At 39.8% G+C, this 14,443-nt stretch overlaps 1 protein-coding gene across 2 annotated transcripts in view; it reads left to right on the plus strand.

The window, feature by feature from the left end:
• si:dkey-239i20.4 overlaps window positions 1–14,443 on the plus strand; it is a 40,922-nt gene that overhangs the window by 16,171 nt on the left and 10,308 nt on the right. For both annotated transcript variants that reach the window (XM_056262762.1, XM_056262761.1), the window contains 2 exons: window positions 4,592–4,791; window positions 4,901–5,256. In XM_056262762.1, coding sequence (XP_056118737.1) covers window positions 4,592–4,791; window positions 4,901–5,256 — 556 coding nt within the window. The remainder of the gene's footprint in view (window positions 1–4,591; window positions 4,792–4,900; window positions 5,257–14,443) is intronic.

A 14,443-nucleotide genomic window follows, 5' to 3' on the forward strand; every position in this document is an offset into this window, starting at 1 on the left:
AGGAGTCTATGGGCCGTGAAACAGAGCGAGCAGAGAGGGGACACGCGCATGAGCTCGTGGGCGTGTTTATGTTCTCTGATACTAGAGCGGGCTGTGCCCGCTTCATGTGGGGGGCTCTGAGAGAGACACGGGATATGTTATGCTTGTGTGTATGGGTGAACACATGATTGTGGGCACATTTTCTACACAACTGGCATATTTTCTCTTTTTGAGATTTCTCTGGGTAGCCGTAAAAACGGCTTTTTGTCGCTCGCAAGCGGGCTGGGACACCGGCTTGTTTGTGGCGGTAAACACTACAGCAGTCGGCGAAACAACGGGGACTGGCAGAGGGTGAAGCTTTGACGGCGGTCCGGCCGCAGCGGGAGAGCGCCGTCGTTTTCTTAACTGTGCTAGGCAGACTTCTGATGATCAGGCTTCAGCGTGATCTTGGGTCGCGGACCCCGTGGGGGCGGCGGTCTGCGGCGGCTGTCAAAGCGAGAGCGAGGGCGGCCGCCCTGTCTGCGCTGGGCTGTTTGAGTCTGCGGAGGAGGGCGCTGTGGTGGGGCTCTGGCAGGAGGCTCGCGAGAGCGGCCTGCGGAAGAGCTAGCGCGGCGGGGCAGAAACAAATTCATGGCCTGAGTGGCTTTCTGGACCTCGGAAAAGCGATCGACGATCCCCGTGACAGCAGATCCAAAAAGGCCCGTCGGGGAGAGGGGCGCGTTAAGAAACGCGGCGCACTCAGATTCTCCCATGTCGGCGAGCGTGAGCCATAAGTGTCTCTCGGATACACAAAGGCTGGCCATGCATCTCCCCAGAGCTTGTGCGGCGGCTTTAGTGGCGCGAAGGGCGAGGTCCGTAGCACTTCTCAGATCCGTGACAGCGGAGGGGGGGGTTCTACCGCTCTCGGCCCACTCACGGAGAATATCGCTCTGTAGCACCTGGAGGACAGACATAGAATGCAGCGCCGCGGCGGCCTGTACCGGCGGCGGCATAGGCGCGAGCATGAAAGCTCGATGTCCCTCTGCAAGCTTTCGAAGGAAGCGTGGGGGAAGAGCGCCATCTAGCAGAGGGCGGGCAGAGGTGGGCGGCGACCAAGTCCTCAACGGGCGGCATGGCTGAATAACCTTTTTCGGCGGCTCCGGTGGCCGAGAGTGGGGCATTCCAGGACTTCGTCAGCTCTGTGTGAAGTTCAGGCAGGAATGGGGCGGCCCGGTTGCACGCGGGGGTCGAGCGCCGATGAAAAAAGCTGCCTTCCATCCGGTTCGGGGCCTGCTCGGGTGGAGGAGACCACTCGAGACCGAGGCGTTCGACGGCCTGTGAGAGGAGGCGCATTAGTTCCTCCTCTATTCCGGCGCGGATCCCCGCCGACTCTCTCGTGGATCCGAGAGATGACCATTCCTCACTGTCTGACGCGAGCAGTGAACAGGAATCCTTCTCCTCCGCGGCGTCATCGGAAGCGACAGAGCGGCCACTCGGCGGCAACTGTATGTCCGGCTGGGGCGGGGAGGGAGAGCGGGAAGCGGGAGGCGGCGGCGGCGGCCCGCATGGTTCCGCAGGGGGCTCCGGCGGCCTCTGGGCGCGGCGTTTCTTCTTCCGCGGCGAAGAGAGAGGCGGCGCGGGAGCGGATTTAGCCGCCAGAAGTCGTGCCCGCAGGGACGACAACGGCAGGCTCTCACAGAAGTCGCATCCTCCATCAGCGAGGGCGAGTTCCGCGTGCTCGAGTCCCAGGCAGAGAGCGCAAATGACATGGCGGTCTCCGTCCTCGAGAGGAGCGCGGCAAGAGCCGCAGGCGAAGCGAGGCATCTGTAAAAAGACGCTCGCGCTCTTTTAGATAATGAGAGAAGGATACAGTCGTCGGATGGCGCTAGCTTGCAGGGCGGCTGAAGGTGGCGAAGACGGCCGGCTTCTTCAGGGTCCGGGAGCTCGCTAGAGTGATGCCTTCTCGACGGCGACGGCTTTTCTCAAGTCAGCAGAAGCGTGTAGCTCGCTGAAGATGAAATGAATCAACATATAAGCCTGGGAGAGACTGTTATATACACCATAGCCACGCCCATTCTGGCGGGCCATGACGCAATGAGCGCGCGGGCGCTTCTCATTGGCAGCGGGTTCAGCCCCGCTCTCCCATAGGCTTAAGCAGTTCTCTCTGAGCGAACCAATGAGCCGCTAGCTAGCCTGCTCAAGGTCTGCCGCAGAGGAACTGCGTTGTCAATGGATACAAATTATGAAATAATTTTTTGGCTTCAAATTCTCAGCAAAGATGAATCTTTCCCGCAGCGTAAGCTAGCTTACGCAATACGAGAGAACCTCTCGTAAGAGAACAGCTTTTTCTTACCTTTCCTCACTTTTTGTTGGAAACTCCTGGAAGGGTGGCTCGCCAATGTAAGAAAAAATAATGCGGACGTCGAAGATCTCAAAAATGAAGTTTATTACAGCATAGCAGTGGCAAGATACACGGAGCACCTTGGGTTCACCGGCGTCCAAATGAACCCCGAAATAATCTCAGCTCAAACATTTTTTACTGTATTCCATTCGTCTTCCCCCTCAGCATGTAAATGAAGTACAAGAGTCAGCCCATTTCCCCAGTCCTGATCTCATCAACATAACAGTCTCATTCCCATCTTGATGATAATCCAATCAGCCCAACTGATTCTTTTAACTTACAATAGGGAGAACAGGACTGGCAGAACTCTCATGCTTAACAGGTGACATCATCATCACAACTCCAAAGTGCAAAACACAATGTACATCACTTCAATGTAGAACGGTCAAATGTTAAGGTGATAACTTTTATTTTAAGTCCCTGTAATCAAGATGGTTCTTGATTGCCTGCTGTCGCTCCCATGCTATAAGTGATAACCGTGACTGTGCATATTACTGAGATTGGAATGAATTGTCTCTATGATAAATAAGCTCTTTTAGTGAAGGAACATTTACATATATATATTGGAGTGGAAGTTGGATCGGAGCAGACTATAATTTCTTACAGGACGCTAGGGACTTGTCCCTACCAATATCCAGTGACACTGATATATCCCTAGAAATAATTTCGATCAAAATTTAAAATATATTTATACATTGATGTCCCCGTCCCCACCAATTTCAAAATCAAACCTACGCCACTGCTAATGAGAGACAGATATCAGCGCCACATGCGAGTCCCGCGGATATAAAGGAATAAGGACATTTCATTCTACCGAACTACCCGCAAGTGCTGGATTAATACTCACACAGGTCAGTTTAATAGACGAATGAAAATTGTGAGGTAACGCAGCGCTGTTTCACTTGGTCTACACTATCACACTAAACTGCATTTGAGTGTGTTGAAAGTTACAATGTTATTCTATGTGTTAGTTTGTCTGTATGAGACTAGCAGTAAGCTAGATCAACATTAGAATAACATACATATCATATTCTAACATTTCATCATGTTGAACTATATAACATTGATTAGTTTAATGTGCATTTGCTCTCTAATAAAGTACATGCAAGAGTGGCGTCTCTGTCAAGTCGAAGTTTGTGACGGACGTGGAGCTCTCGGCATCTCGAAAACGCCACGCGTTTATTTTAATATTGATCCTCGTTTTAGTTCTCCTTTTGTCCCAAAGTTTGCTTGCCATAGTCCATAATGTTTGAACGAAACAACAACAGCGTGAGCGTGCCGCTAGACGTAACGCAGTTGTCCACGTCTGTCGCCATGGTTACTATGGCAGTACGAACGAAAACCAGGGATAACGCGGATATTACGTCATTGACAGGCGACAAGTGAAAAATCTTTGGGAACTTTTGGGATATTGTAAGTACACCCCTTCAGGAAATATATCACACTGTGATATATGGATTTATGGATATTTTATTACAAAAATCTTACATATTGTAGCTATATCAAGATAATGAGATAAGCACACCTGGAGGAGACAATCCTGTGGAAAACAACATGAAAAACTACATAAGGACTGCAAATATGGCAGACAGAACAGGAACATGAAGTATAACAAATGTTCCGGGACAAACAGACTATATGACAGCTATCAGCTAATAAAAACCAACAAAAAGAATCACATTCAGCCTCGTAGTAGAAGAGATATACCTCATAAAGGAAAACGCTTTTTGGCTTTAAAAGTTTATATTGTTCATTAAATGTACTAATTCTGGAGATGTAATATGTAAAACTACTATGCAAAAGTATGGGGTCAGTAGGATTTTTTTTTAAGGAAGAAATTAAAATTTTATCAAAAGTGATAATAAAGACTTTTATGTTGTTACAAAAAAAAATCTATTTTAAATAAATGCTGTTATACTTTCTATTCATCAGAGAATCCTGAAACAAATGTATCACCTTGGTGAGCTTCTTTTAAAAATCTTTTGAATGGTAGTGTATTTGTAAATAATGTCCTTTAAAGTTTCAAGATCTCTACCCCTGCTAAATCAATCTTCAAACTCTGTGAAAAGGCCTATACGGCCATTACATTTAACCCTCCCAATTCTAAAAATGTATTACTCTCTTGGTTCTCTTAATATTCTGTTATTTTGATAAGTTCAAATGCACTCTGATCTATCCACTAATTCAACTTTCCTTTCTCACCCTACTTCGGTCTCCCTATTCCTCACTTAGACGTTCCTGAGTACCCGTAAAGGGGCGTGGGTCATAGGTCGCATGGTCAGTAAAGGGCTTCCTCTAGACATGACGATGGTTAGACGAGTCCGAGATCTGATTTACTGCGCCCTGCCTAGATCTCTCCTCAACTGGATTGGCGAGAGAAGCCTCAATCAGAGATTCGACCACAAGCTGTATGGACTACAGCCTGAGCACAGGTGAAGGCACAAAATGTTGTTATCGTTGATGAATAAAGTAAAGCCCTGACAGTTTGTTTAAAAATTGCATCATCATTCACTGTGACCTTTGCCTATATTCTGATTCTAGAATCCTTGACAAGCGTACTGTTATCAACGATGACCTCCCAGGTCGCATTCTGGTAGGAGAACTGGTGATGAAACCAAATGTGCAGAAGTTCCAAGGCTCGACGCTTGTCTTTGATGATGGGACTGTTGAAGAGAAGATTGATGCAGTGATCTTATGCACAGGCTATGATTTTAAATTTCCCTTCCTCCCCGCCTCCTTAAACTCTGGTGCTGATGGAGATCTGAAACTCTACAGAAGAATCTTTCCTCCATCTCTAGAGCGTCCAACACTGGCCATCCTGGGCCTGCTGCAGACCAAAGGGCCGATCATGCCAGCTGTAGAACTGCAGGCTCGCTGGGCCACCAGGGTCATCGCAGGTACTGAGCAAACATGACAAGTCATGAAACATTTTTTTAACAGTTATAGGAGAAGCATATATTAAATTCATAATCATTAATCATATTTATATACAGTGTTGGGGAAAGTTACTTTTTAAAAGTAATGCATACAGTATTGCTTTTCTCCCTTTAAAAAGTAACTAATTGCGTTACTTAGTTACTAAGTAATGCGATACATAACATTTGCGTTACTTTATCTCACCTGGGCTTGGCTTGCTTGTTTGTTTGTTTTTTAATTTAAAAAAAATTATATATATGATGCTTGTTAGCAATTGAAAAAAAACTGTAATAACAAAAAACAAAAAGTCATATTTTTGGCAAATGTAAAAGCCCTTTCACACCAAAAGTGAAATGAATAAACCTCAAGCTGAAGGAAATTCAGGTTCCTGTCCTGTAGAGGGCGCAGCTCAAACAAACCTTTCAGCTGTGCTGCCATTCTTACTCCTGATTTCTCTCAACATGGTGACAGGAGAGGTGTTATTCATTAAATAAATATGCGTCATCTGTTTGTGCCTATATCAGTAAATGTATTGATGATGTCACTACCACCAGGAAGTTAACCATCTGTCCAAATAAGAAACCCAGGCTGAATGGAGAGGTGCTGTGTCTTCTGAAGGCACGGGAGTTAGCCTTTAGGAAAGTCGACGCACTTGCTCTGAGAGTGGCAAGGAGGGAACTAGAAGTTGGGATCAAGAGGGCAAAGGCTAATTATACTTGGAAAATACAGGGTCATTTTCCACCAATGACCACCGGAGCATGTGGAAGGCCATCGAGAGCATCACCGACTACAGCAGGAAAGATGTTTCACCTCACTTTCCCAGGCTGTGGTGCCAGTGTGTCTCAAGATATCTACTATCATCCCCGTGCCCAAAAGCTCAGCCATGACATTTATGAATGACTACCGCCCACTGGCTCACTCCGAGAATCATGAAATGCTTTGAACGGCTGGTTATGGCCCACATAAAGGGTACCTTTGACATTAATGTGGACCCCAGTAGTTATTACCCTACAGCTTGTGTCAAAATGATTGATGGTGACCTTTGACCTTGCCCCTCCCCTTGCCCTTCCTGTTTCCGGGGTCATGGATTAACCTTTGACCTACCCCTCCCGTTTTCCGGGGTTGATGGATTAACCTTTGACCTAGCCCTTCCCGTTTCCGGGATTGATGGATTAACCTTTGCCCTAATGAGCGTTCGATCATTTGGTTGACAGAAAGTTTTGACAGGTTGTTTTGATGGATGATTTGCCCCTTTGACCGAGGTGTATAAATATGTCATTGTTTTGGGTTTGATGGTGCCAGATGTTTTTTGAAATCCGGGGTTCCCTCCCACCCACTCTCACAATGCTAAAAAAGATCACAGATCGTGTGACACGATCCCTCCCACAAATATCTCTTAAAAGTGTATAAAATATCTTTTGACTAAAAAAGATTGCAGTGTGTGTGTGTGTGTGTGTGTGTGTGTGTGTGTGTGTCTGTGGTTGTGGCTGTTTGTGTCTGTGTGACAGTCGGGCAAAATAACATTGTTCATTCAAAATAAATACCTAACAGAACCAATCATTTCAAAACAGAAATCATTCAACATGTTTTAGAGCGATGAAATAAAATGATCTTACTTTTTCAGCCGGTTGAAAAAAGCTCTAAGATGTCCACACATTTAAGTTGTAAAAATCCCCCGAGTTGATTCTCTCTCACCAGCATCTGTCAGTGTCTCTGAATGTGACACATGATATCACCACATTCCTGAGCTCATTGCTGGGAGTGAGAAAAAGAGATTTTCTAATAATGTTGTATATTTCACACTGGCTAGAGTTGAAAAACATTGATCTTTAAAACTATATAAATGAAATGTTTATAAAATAAATATCTTACTAAATAACTAAAGTTACATTGATCTTCAAAACTATATAAATGAAATGTTTATAAAATAAATATCTTACTAAATAACTAAAGTTACATTGATCTTTAAAACTATATAAATGAAATGTTTATAAAATAAATATCTTACTAAATAACTAAAGCTACATTGATCTTTAAAACGATATAAATGAAATGTTTATAAAATAAATATCTTACTAAATAACTAAAGTTACATTGATCTTTAAAACTATATAAATGAAATGTTTATAAAATATTTAACACTAACATCCTGTTCATTAAAAAATCTTATTAAATTACTGAAGTTGAAAAGCATTCACTTCTTTAAAAGTATATAAATTAAATATTAAAATAAAATAAATACACATCTTACTGATCCAGATAATGTAAAAACCACAAAAGACATAAAAATCATACATCAATCATTATGTTTTAGAGAGATGAAATAAAAAATGATCTTACTTTTTCAGCAGGTTGAAAAAAGCTCTAAGATGTCCACACATTTAAGTTGTAAAAATCCCATAATGTTTCCAGGAGTGTTTCCCCCGATCACACAGGCATATGACAGTCTCTCTGAACGTGCCACATGATATCACCACATTCCTGAGCTCATTGCTGGGAGTGAGAAAAAGAGATATAATGTTGTATATTTCACACTGGCTAGAGTTGAAAAATATTGATCTTTAAAACTATATAAATGAAATGTTTATAAAATAAATATCTTACTAAATAACTAAAGTTACATTGATCTTTAAAACTATATAAATGAAATGCTTATAAAATATACAATATCATCCTAGTTGTAATACAAAAAGAGCACAGAGCTGCCATTGTGTCTGTTAGTGTCTGTGTGTGTGTGTGTGTGTGTGTGTGTGTGTGTGTGTGTGTGTGTGTGTGTGTGTGTGTGTGTGTGTGTGTGTGTGTGTGTGTGTGTGTGTGTGTGTGTGACAGTGGGGCAAAATAACATTGTTCATTTAAAATTATATAAAGCAGATAAAACCATCTATTTCACCATGTTGAAAAAACATGTGTTTTTCACCTTAACTATTTCACTTCCCTGCACGCTTGACCGGGGGTGTTGTGTGTATGTGTGTTTGTTTATGTACTGGGCAATGAGCCTGAGAAACAGATGCCATTATCGTTTTATTACGCTTTGAAAAATACAGCTGGTGAACATATCAGTGACTGTCCTAACGTTAAAACATCTCTGAATCTTGAAAACCTCTAAGTCAGGGGGCCCGGGCGCGGGCTTATCTGTGTGTGTGTGTGTGTGTGTGTGTGTGTGTGTGTGTGTGTGTGTGTGTGTGTGTGTGTGTGTGTGTGTGTGTGTGTGTGTGTGTTACATGAGACCCCTCCAAGTGAGGACAATATGTATCATATATTTCACACTAAAGTTGAAAAACATTATGCTCTATATAAATGAAATGGTTATAAAATTTACATCTAGTAATTTACAAATATATTATTTCACACTAACTTAAGTTGAAAAACATTTTTCATTTAAAAGCATATTAATAAAATGCTTTTATCGTTCATTTTTTAAATAAATAACTAAAGTTATTATTTTAGATAAAAATCATCCGACATGTTTTATAGATTAGAAGAATACATACAGGTTATGAACGGGTGTCAAAAATAAAATCATCTTACTTTTTTCAGCCGGTTGACGAAGTAGTTCCTAAGATGTCCATACATTTAAAGTTGAAAAGATCCCACAAGTAATTCTCTCTCCCCCTCGCTTGACAGGCATGCATTGTCTGTGTGTGTGTGTGTGTGTGTCTTTTCAGCGGTCAGAACGAGACATTGCATGTGTTCGATTAGTGTTAATCTTATTTCATAGTATAATCATTAAAAGTTTAAATTATATCTTTTAAAAATACAAGATATTTTAAATTAAATTAATTCATAAAACAAATATGCTACATCGTGGAAAAACTTGACTATATTTTTTATTTATCAGGGTACATGTAAAGAACTTTGAAATTTGGGGCTCTCACAAGTCATCTCACACATTGTGTGAAATGTTCAATAATTCCTCAAGTAGTATCTGTGCGAAAATCACCACATAGGCCTATAGTGCGACAGCACCAATGAAGACATTTAGAATCTGTGATGCCTCAGGCCAGCCCCCATTAGCTTTAGGATAGAGGGTGACAGAGCAGATGAGTCTCTGTGCATCGTGTAATGTTAGTCTGCTAACACCTTTCCAGAGCCAAAATTTTGTTCGTACTAAGATTATTTCAAATCATAATCGTAAAAGTTTAAATATTTTAAAATGAAAAGATGGTTTAAATGAAATCTTTATAGTTTTAATACATTCGTATCTTCTATTTATCTTTTAGAAGATTACTGTAAGGATTTTGTTTAACAGTGACCTAAAGTATAATTTTTATTAATATAGCCGTAATGATTTTTGTACTGTAACAGCATATTCTACCGTGTACACCTGAAAGCTGCATTTTTACATTTTCAAAATAAATAAAAATAAGTAATTTAATATAATTTCTAAGGTGTTTTGCGGCTCCATAAAATCTCTATTTTAAAATTAAATTATTATAAATAAAGTATATAACTCAATGAATAATAACACATATGCTACTAAAATGTATTCATACAAATTAAACATAGTTTTATCTTAATTAATATATTTATAAATATAAATTTTATATATAAATTACATCTATAATTATAAAAAAAACTCCTTACATTTTCATAGAACTGAAGAAGTAGTAGAATCTAGATCTATGCAATGATAAAAAACAATTCAAAAAGCAAATAGTTTAAGTTGTGATAAACAAACAAAGCCCTCCCAGATCCTTCAGTGATAAGCTACAGGGTGAGATGAAGCTTCAGACCCGCACAGAGACGGAGGAGTTACATGCCAGATGAGCCTCTGGGGCACAATTATGTCACAGCGTATGCAATGCTAGTCTGCTTTTCAGAGGTTTATTCAAATTAAATTCATTTAAAAGTATAATCTTAAAAGTTTAAATTAGATCTTTTAAAATTAAAAGACTGTCTAAATCAAATCTTTAAAGTTTTATTAAAATCATATCTTCTATTTATCTTCTTAGAAGACTTCTGTATGATATAAATGATTTGCATAAAGATATTATTTTTACTAAACATCGTTTGTTCAAAAATCAAATAAAAATGTTATAAATCAAGAACCGTCCTTTGGCATCTTAGATCTTATTTCAAATAGCATGCGACATGAAACATGTTGTCAAAGTTTGTCACAATGTTTTTGTTTTAAAAGAAATCCCAGGACTCTACATTGCTCTTATTTAGATTAAGTTGTATCATTTAGAAAATCACCACACATTTTCAGAGACGCTGCATAAGTAAAGTTTGTCTTGAGCGAATATTTTAATTTTACTCGTCTTAATTCAAAGTATGATCTTACTTTTTCTGCTGTAGCTATGACCTATTGTACGTATAAGATATATCATATTTACTTTTCTTGCATCTCTCAAACTATCCTTATTCATTGTGGAAAGCACACAGGGTGAAACCCTTCACTGAGAATATACTATCGGTTATCTACTCAAAATATATGTAGAATTTTCAAATGCTAGCATTTGTTGATGCGACAGGCTGTCTGTTGGCCGCATGAACAGACTTTGGGGAGAGCTGATGAGACTATAGCAGAAAGCATGCCCCCTTTGACCTCCTCGATTCAAACGCATAGTGCTCTCTAGCGCCACGCTTTTTCAAATGCGTGTTGCAACTACGGTAACCGTTATGTGCCAAGAAGCTACGACATGTCATCCAATAGCACTTCATCGAGTTTAACTATACACGTTCTACCGCTATGCTGCCTATTTAATGAATTGCACAACCACGGAATGAAAAAGCTTGTAATTTAGACCGTAACATTGACTTACCTGTCGAGAAGAAAGCAGGCAACTTCTCCTTCATTAGCTCTATCCACCTGGGAAAAGATATCCCGATATTTACCCTAGTTTTGAATTTGCCGGACACGTTTCACTTTAAATAATGTTTTTTAAGCTTTATTATGGGATTGTATTATGAAGTGCTGTGCAATCTTTCAAATTTGCCGGGGGAGTGACAAGCGCCTCTCACTGACCTCCTTGTGCCCCTTTCAGATGGTTTCAGTCAGCCGGCTCTGAACGAAAACGTGTTGTAGAAACGCGTTGAGGTAGCCTAGTGCTTTTTGTACCTCTCCGCTATTATAGTTTTTCAAGATGGCGGAACGACATGGAGGCCACCATGGACTTACCCGTCAGAACATTGGCAGAGCTAATTTTACACCAATGAGATCATATTTATTAATAATGACATTGATTTTAGCTATTAAAATACTTTTTAAAAAACTACTATACCTTTAATTTCAGATGTGTAAATTACAAAACTTTCAATTTTACAATTACATTTTTCAACCGAGTGAATCTACACATGGGAGATCTTCAGAAGTCATAACTTCAGGGGTCGATGGGGGTCCTGAGAATATTTAATTCCCCTCAAAACCAAAGATTAAGTTTAATGACACTAGTTTGCAACGGTCCCCCCAAGACCAAATAGTTTATACGATTTGTATCACACTTTTCAAAGGGTAATCTTACTTTAAAGTTTGAACAAAAATGTAAAAGCACTTCTTCATGTTTGCTGTGTTCTGACACAATGTCATTAATTGGTACTTTTTTTCCTTTAAACTTCTTTTTAAAATATAATTTTCTTATTTATACAAAGGTTCAATTTCAATTCATTTCCTAGCAAGTATAAAGTAAAAAATATGATATATGATATGTCTGATGCAATGTTTTTGCAAAAGAAATATGTGCTGCAAAACTCCAAACAGTTCAGCTCACAATGACGGCATTAAGGATGGCCGAAAACGTGCGTAAGGTGGTTTCCAGATTTTCCACCAAAAAACAAAAACAAATACTGTATTAAACTTTTCAAAGATTAATCTAGCTTTTAAAGTTAGAATAAAAAACCAAACATAGTGTTGTGTTCTGACACAAGTCCATTAACCGGTTCTTTTATAAATTTACTTTCTACAAATATCAGCCTGATAAATATGTACTTAATACACGATTAAACGAGGCAATCATGCTACCAAATACGTCGGACACAATGTTTTTAAGAAAAGCAGTGTTTAAAACCAGATGATTTTTCTTTTTGACAGACCTACAGAAATGCATGTTGATTACTAAGTTTCAGGCATAGTGCAAACAATTAGATATTCTCCTGCTTAGTATGTGTGTAAATAGTTACGCTTAAATGTTTGGGTGTATTTTGTCACACAGTACCACGCTATAGCCTATGGACTAACTTTAAAACATATTCTTTATCCAGGAATCACACGCGTCCAAAACATCCATGTAAGATTCAACAGACCAAATCACTAAGAAAAGCACCGTTTATAATAATAAATACACAAAAGTTTGCAAATGATGGTTTTATTACTATTCAGATAGCGGACAACACTGGTTCACATTTTGAATGTGTGTCTGTTTTAGGTGAAGACTTTTCTTTGAGAGCCGTCAACATTCAGTGTTTATAGGAATAAATGACCATTAATAATTTAAGTGTTTGTACTCTGAAGTATTTCTGTTTGAGAATGTTTGACTAAATTGCAACTTTCCCTCTATCTACGATGTGGAATCACACAAAGTATTAACATGCTGTTAATATAAGCAAGTATTAATTAAGTTACTTACTTATAAGTAAGTATTAACACGAAAAGTAAGCACATGCTGTTTTACACGTAAACTATTACAACGGAATCACATCTGACTATTGCACTGAGAGAGGCGTATTCATTAAGACTGTTAAACAAAGTTTGGTGTTTAAAATTAAAATTGCACAAAAGTAAATGCTAGAGCTCAACTTGCTAAAAAGTAAATTCAGCGTGAGCCATTTAAAACAAATACGAAAAGCCATTCGTGAGCAGTTTTGAATGTTTGTAATTGACATCATGTTTCTTTTTGTTTTTGTACAGTTTGCAAAAACTATAGTCTACGAACGTCGTCAAACAGGAATTTATGAAAAACATGAACCAGATATTTCTACATGAGATATTTCTTTTAGAACATCTACCTGCTACGTCTACGAAACATCGACATGAAAGATGAGTATTGCTGTTACCCATTAAACTTTTACGTTTCAAACTCGTCTAACTATTGCCCATTTCACAGCACAGTCATAGATACACAGTTATTTTGTGTATGTGGCTAAACAACAGTTAAGCTGGTTAAACAACGTGAAAGGCGGGATGATTCATTTTTATTCCGTCTACACCGATACTTTGACACACGAGTTTTAGGCATAGGTCTTTTAGGCCTGATCCAGAAAACAGACGTTGTGTTTTATGTCTTAATAATTGTTCTTCTTTTTATGAAAACATATCGTAAATATCAATTGTTAGATAAATTATATCTAACTGTCAACAGTTATATGTGAAACACGCTCAGTCGCATTAGAGTCGGATTCTTGTTTATATTGAACATTGTTATTGAACCGCTAGTGTTCTTAAATTGTTTACCACAGTTTCATTTTAACAACACTATGGTAACACTTATCGTATTTTGTACGGTGTTTTCTTTACAGTTTCACCCATGTTTTACGTGATATTGATATCACGTTTTAATTTCAACTCAATACATTTGACTGCGCTAAAGGTCTATAATTGAACGTCTAAATATTTGGTAAAAGTTTCAACTCAATACATTTGACTGCGCTAAAGGTCTATAATTGAACGTCTAAATATTTGGTAAAAGTTAACTGAAAGCCTGCGCAAAATACTAGGTGGCTTTAATCCTATATAGCTGTTTACAACGTCATGATGACGACGCCCCTATACAACTCCTCCAGCGGGGCGAGGGCGGACCACTATCAGTTGTCCTGATAAACTCTACACAGAGCCCAGCGTCAGTTATCGCACACAACCCCTGGGTCTAGCTCTAATAGTCGCGGACTGCTGTGCTACTGCAACATCGATCAAAAACCGAAGGAACATTGTCTGGTTGTTACACGGACTGTCAAAGGCCGCTTCAACCTTCCTGTTTGTCAGACGCAAACTTCTTTGACTCACACTTCTAACCCAAAAACTGTGTTAACGTACAACGCCTGGACGATTGTACTGTAAGGACCTCCAGGAGATTACAGAATCTTTCATCATCGAATAGGGGACCAAAAAATCTAAAAACTTCAGAAATGGCGACGCAAAAGCTGATGGAGAGCGACTCCCCGTTGAGTTCTGTCGTAGCGGGGACACTGCGTCATCCGGCGTGTGAGTGCGGCACCGGGAAAGAGTGTCGTTTA

Source organism: Rhinichthys klamathensis, unplaced genomic scaffold, assembly GCF_029890125.1.
Source record: "Rhinichthys klamathensis goyatoka isolate OS25496 unplaced genomic scaffold, OSU_Roscu_1.1 h1tg000196l_1, whole genome shotgun sequence".
Classification (NCBI taxonomy): domain Eukaryota; kingdom Metazoa; phylum Chordata; class Actinopteri; order Cypriniformes; family Leuciscidae; genus Rhinichthys; species Rhinichthys klamathensis.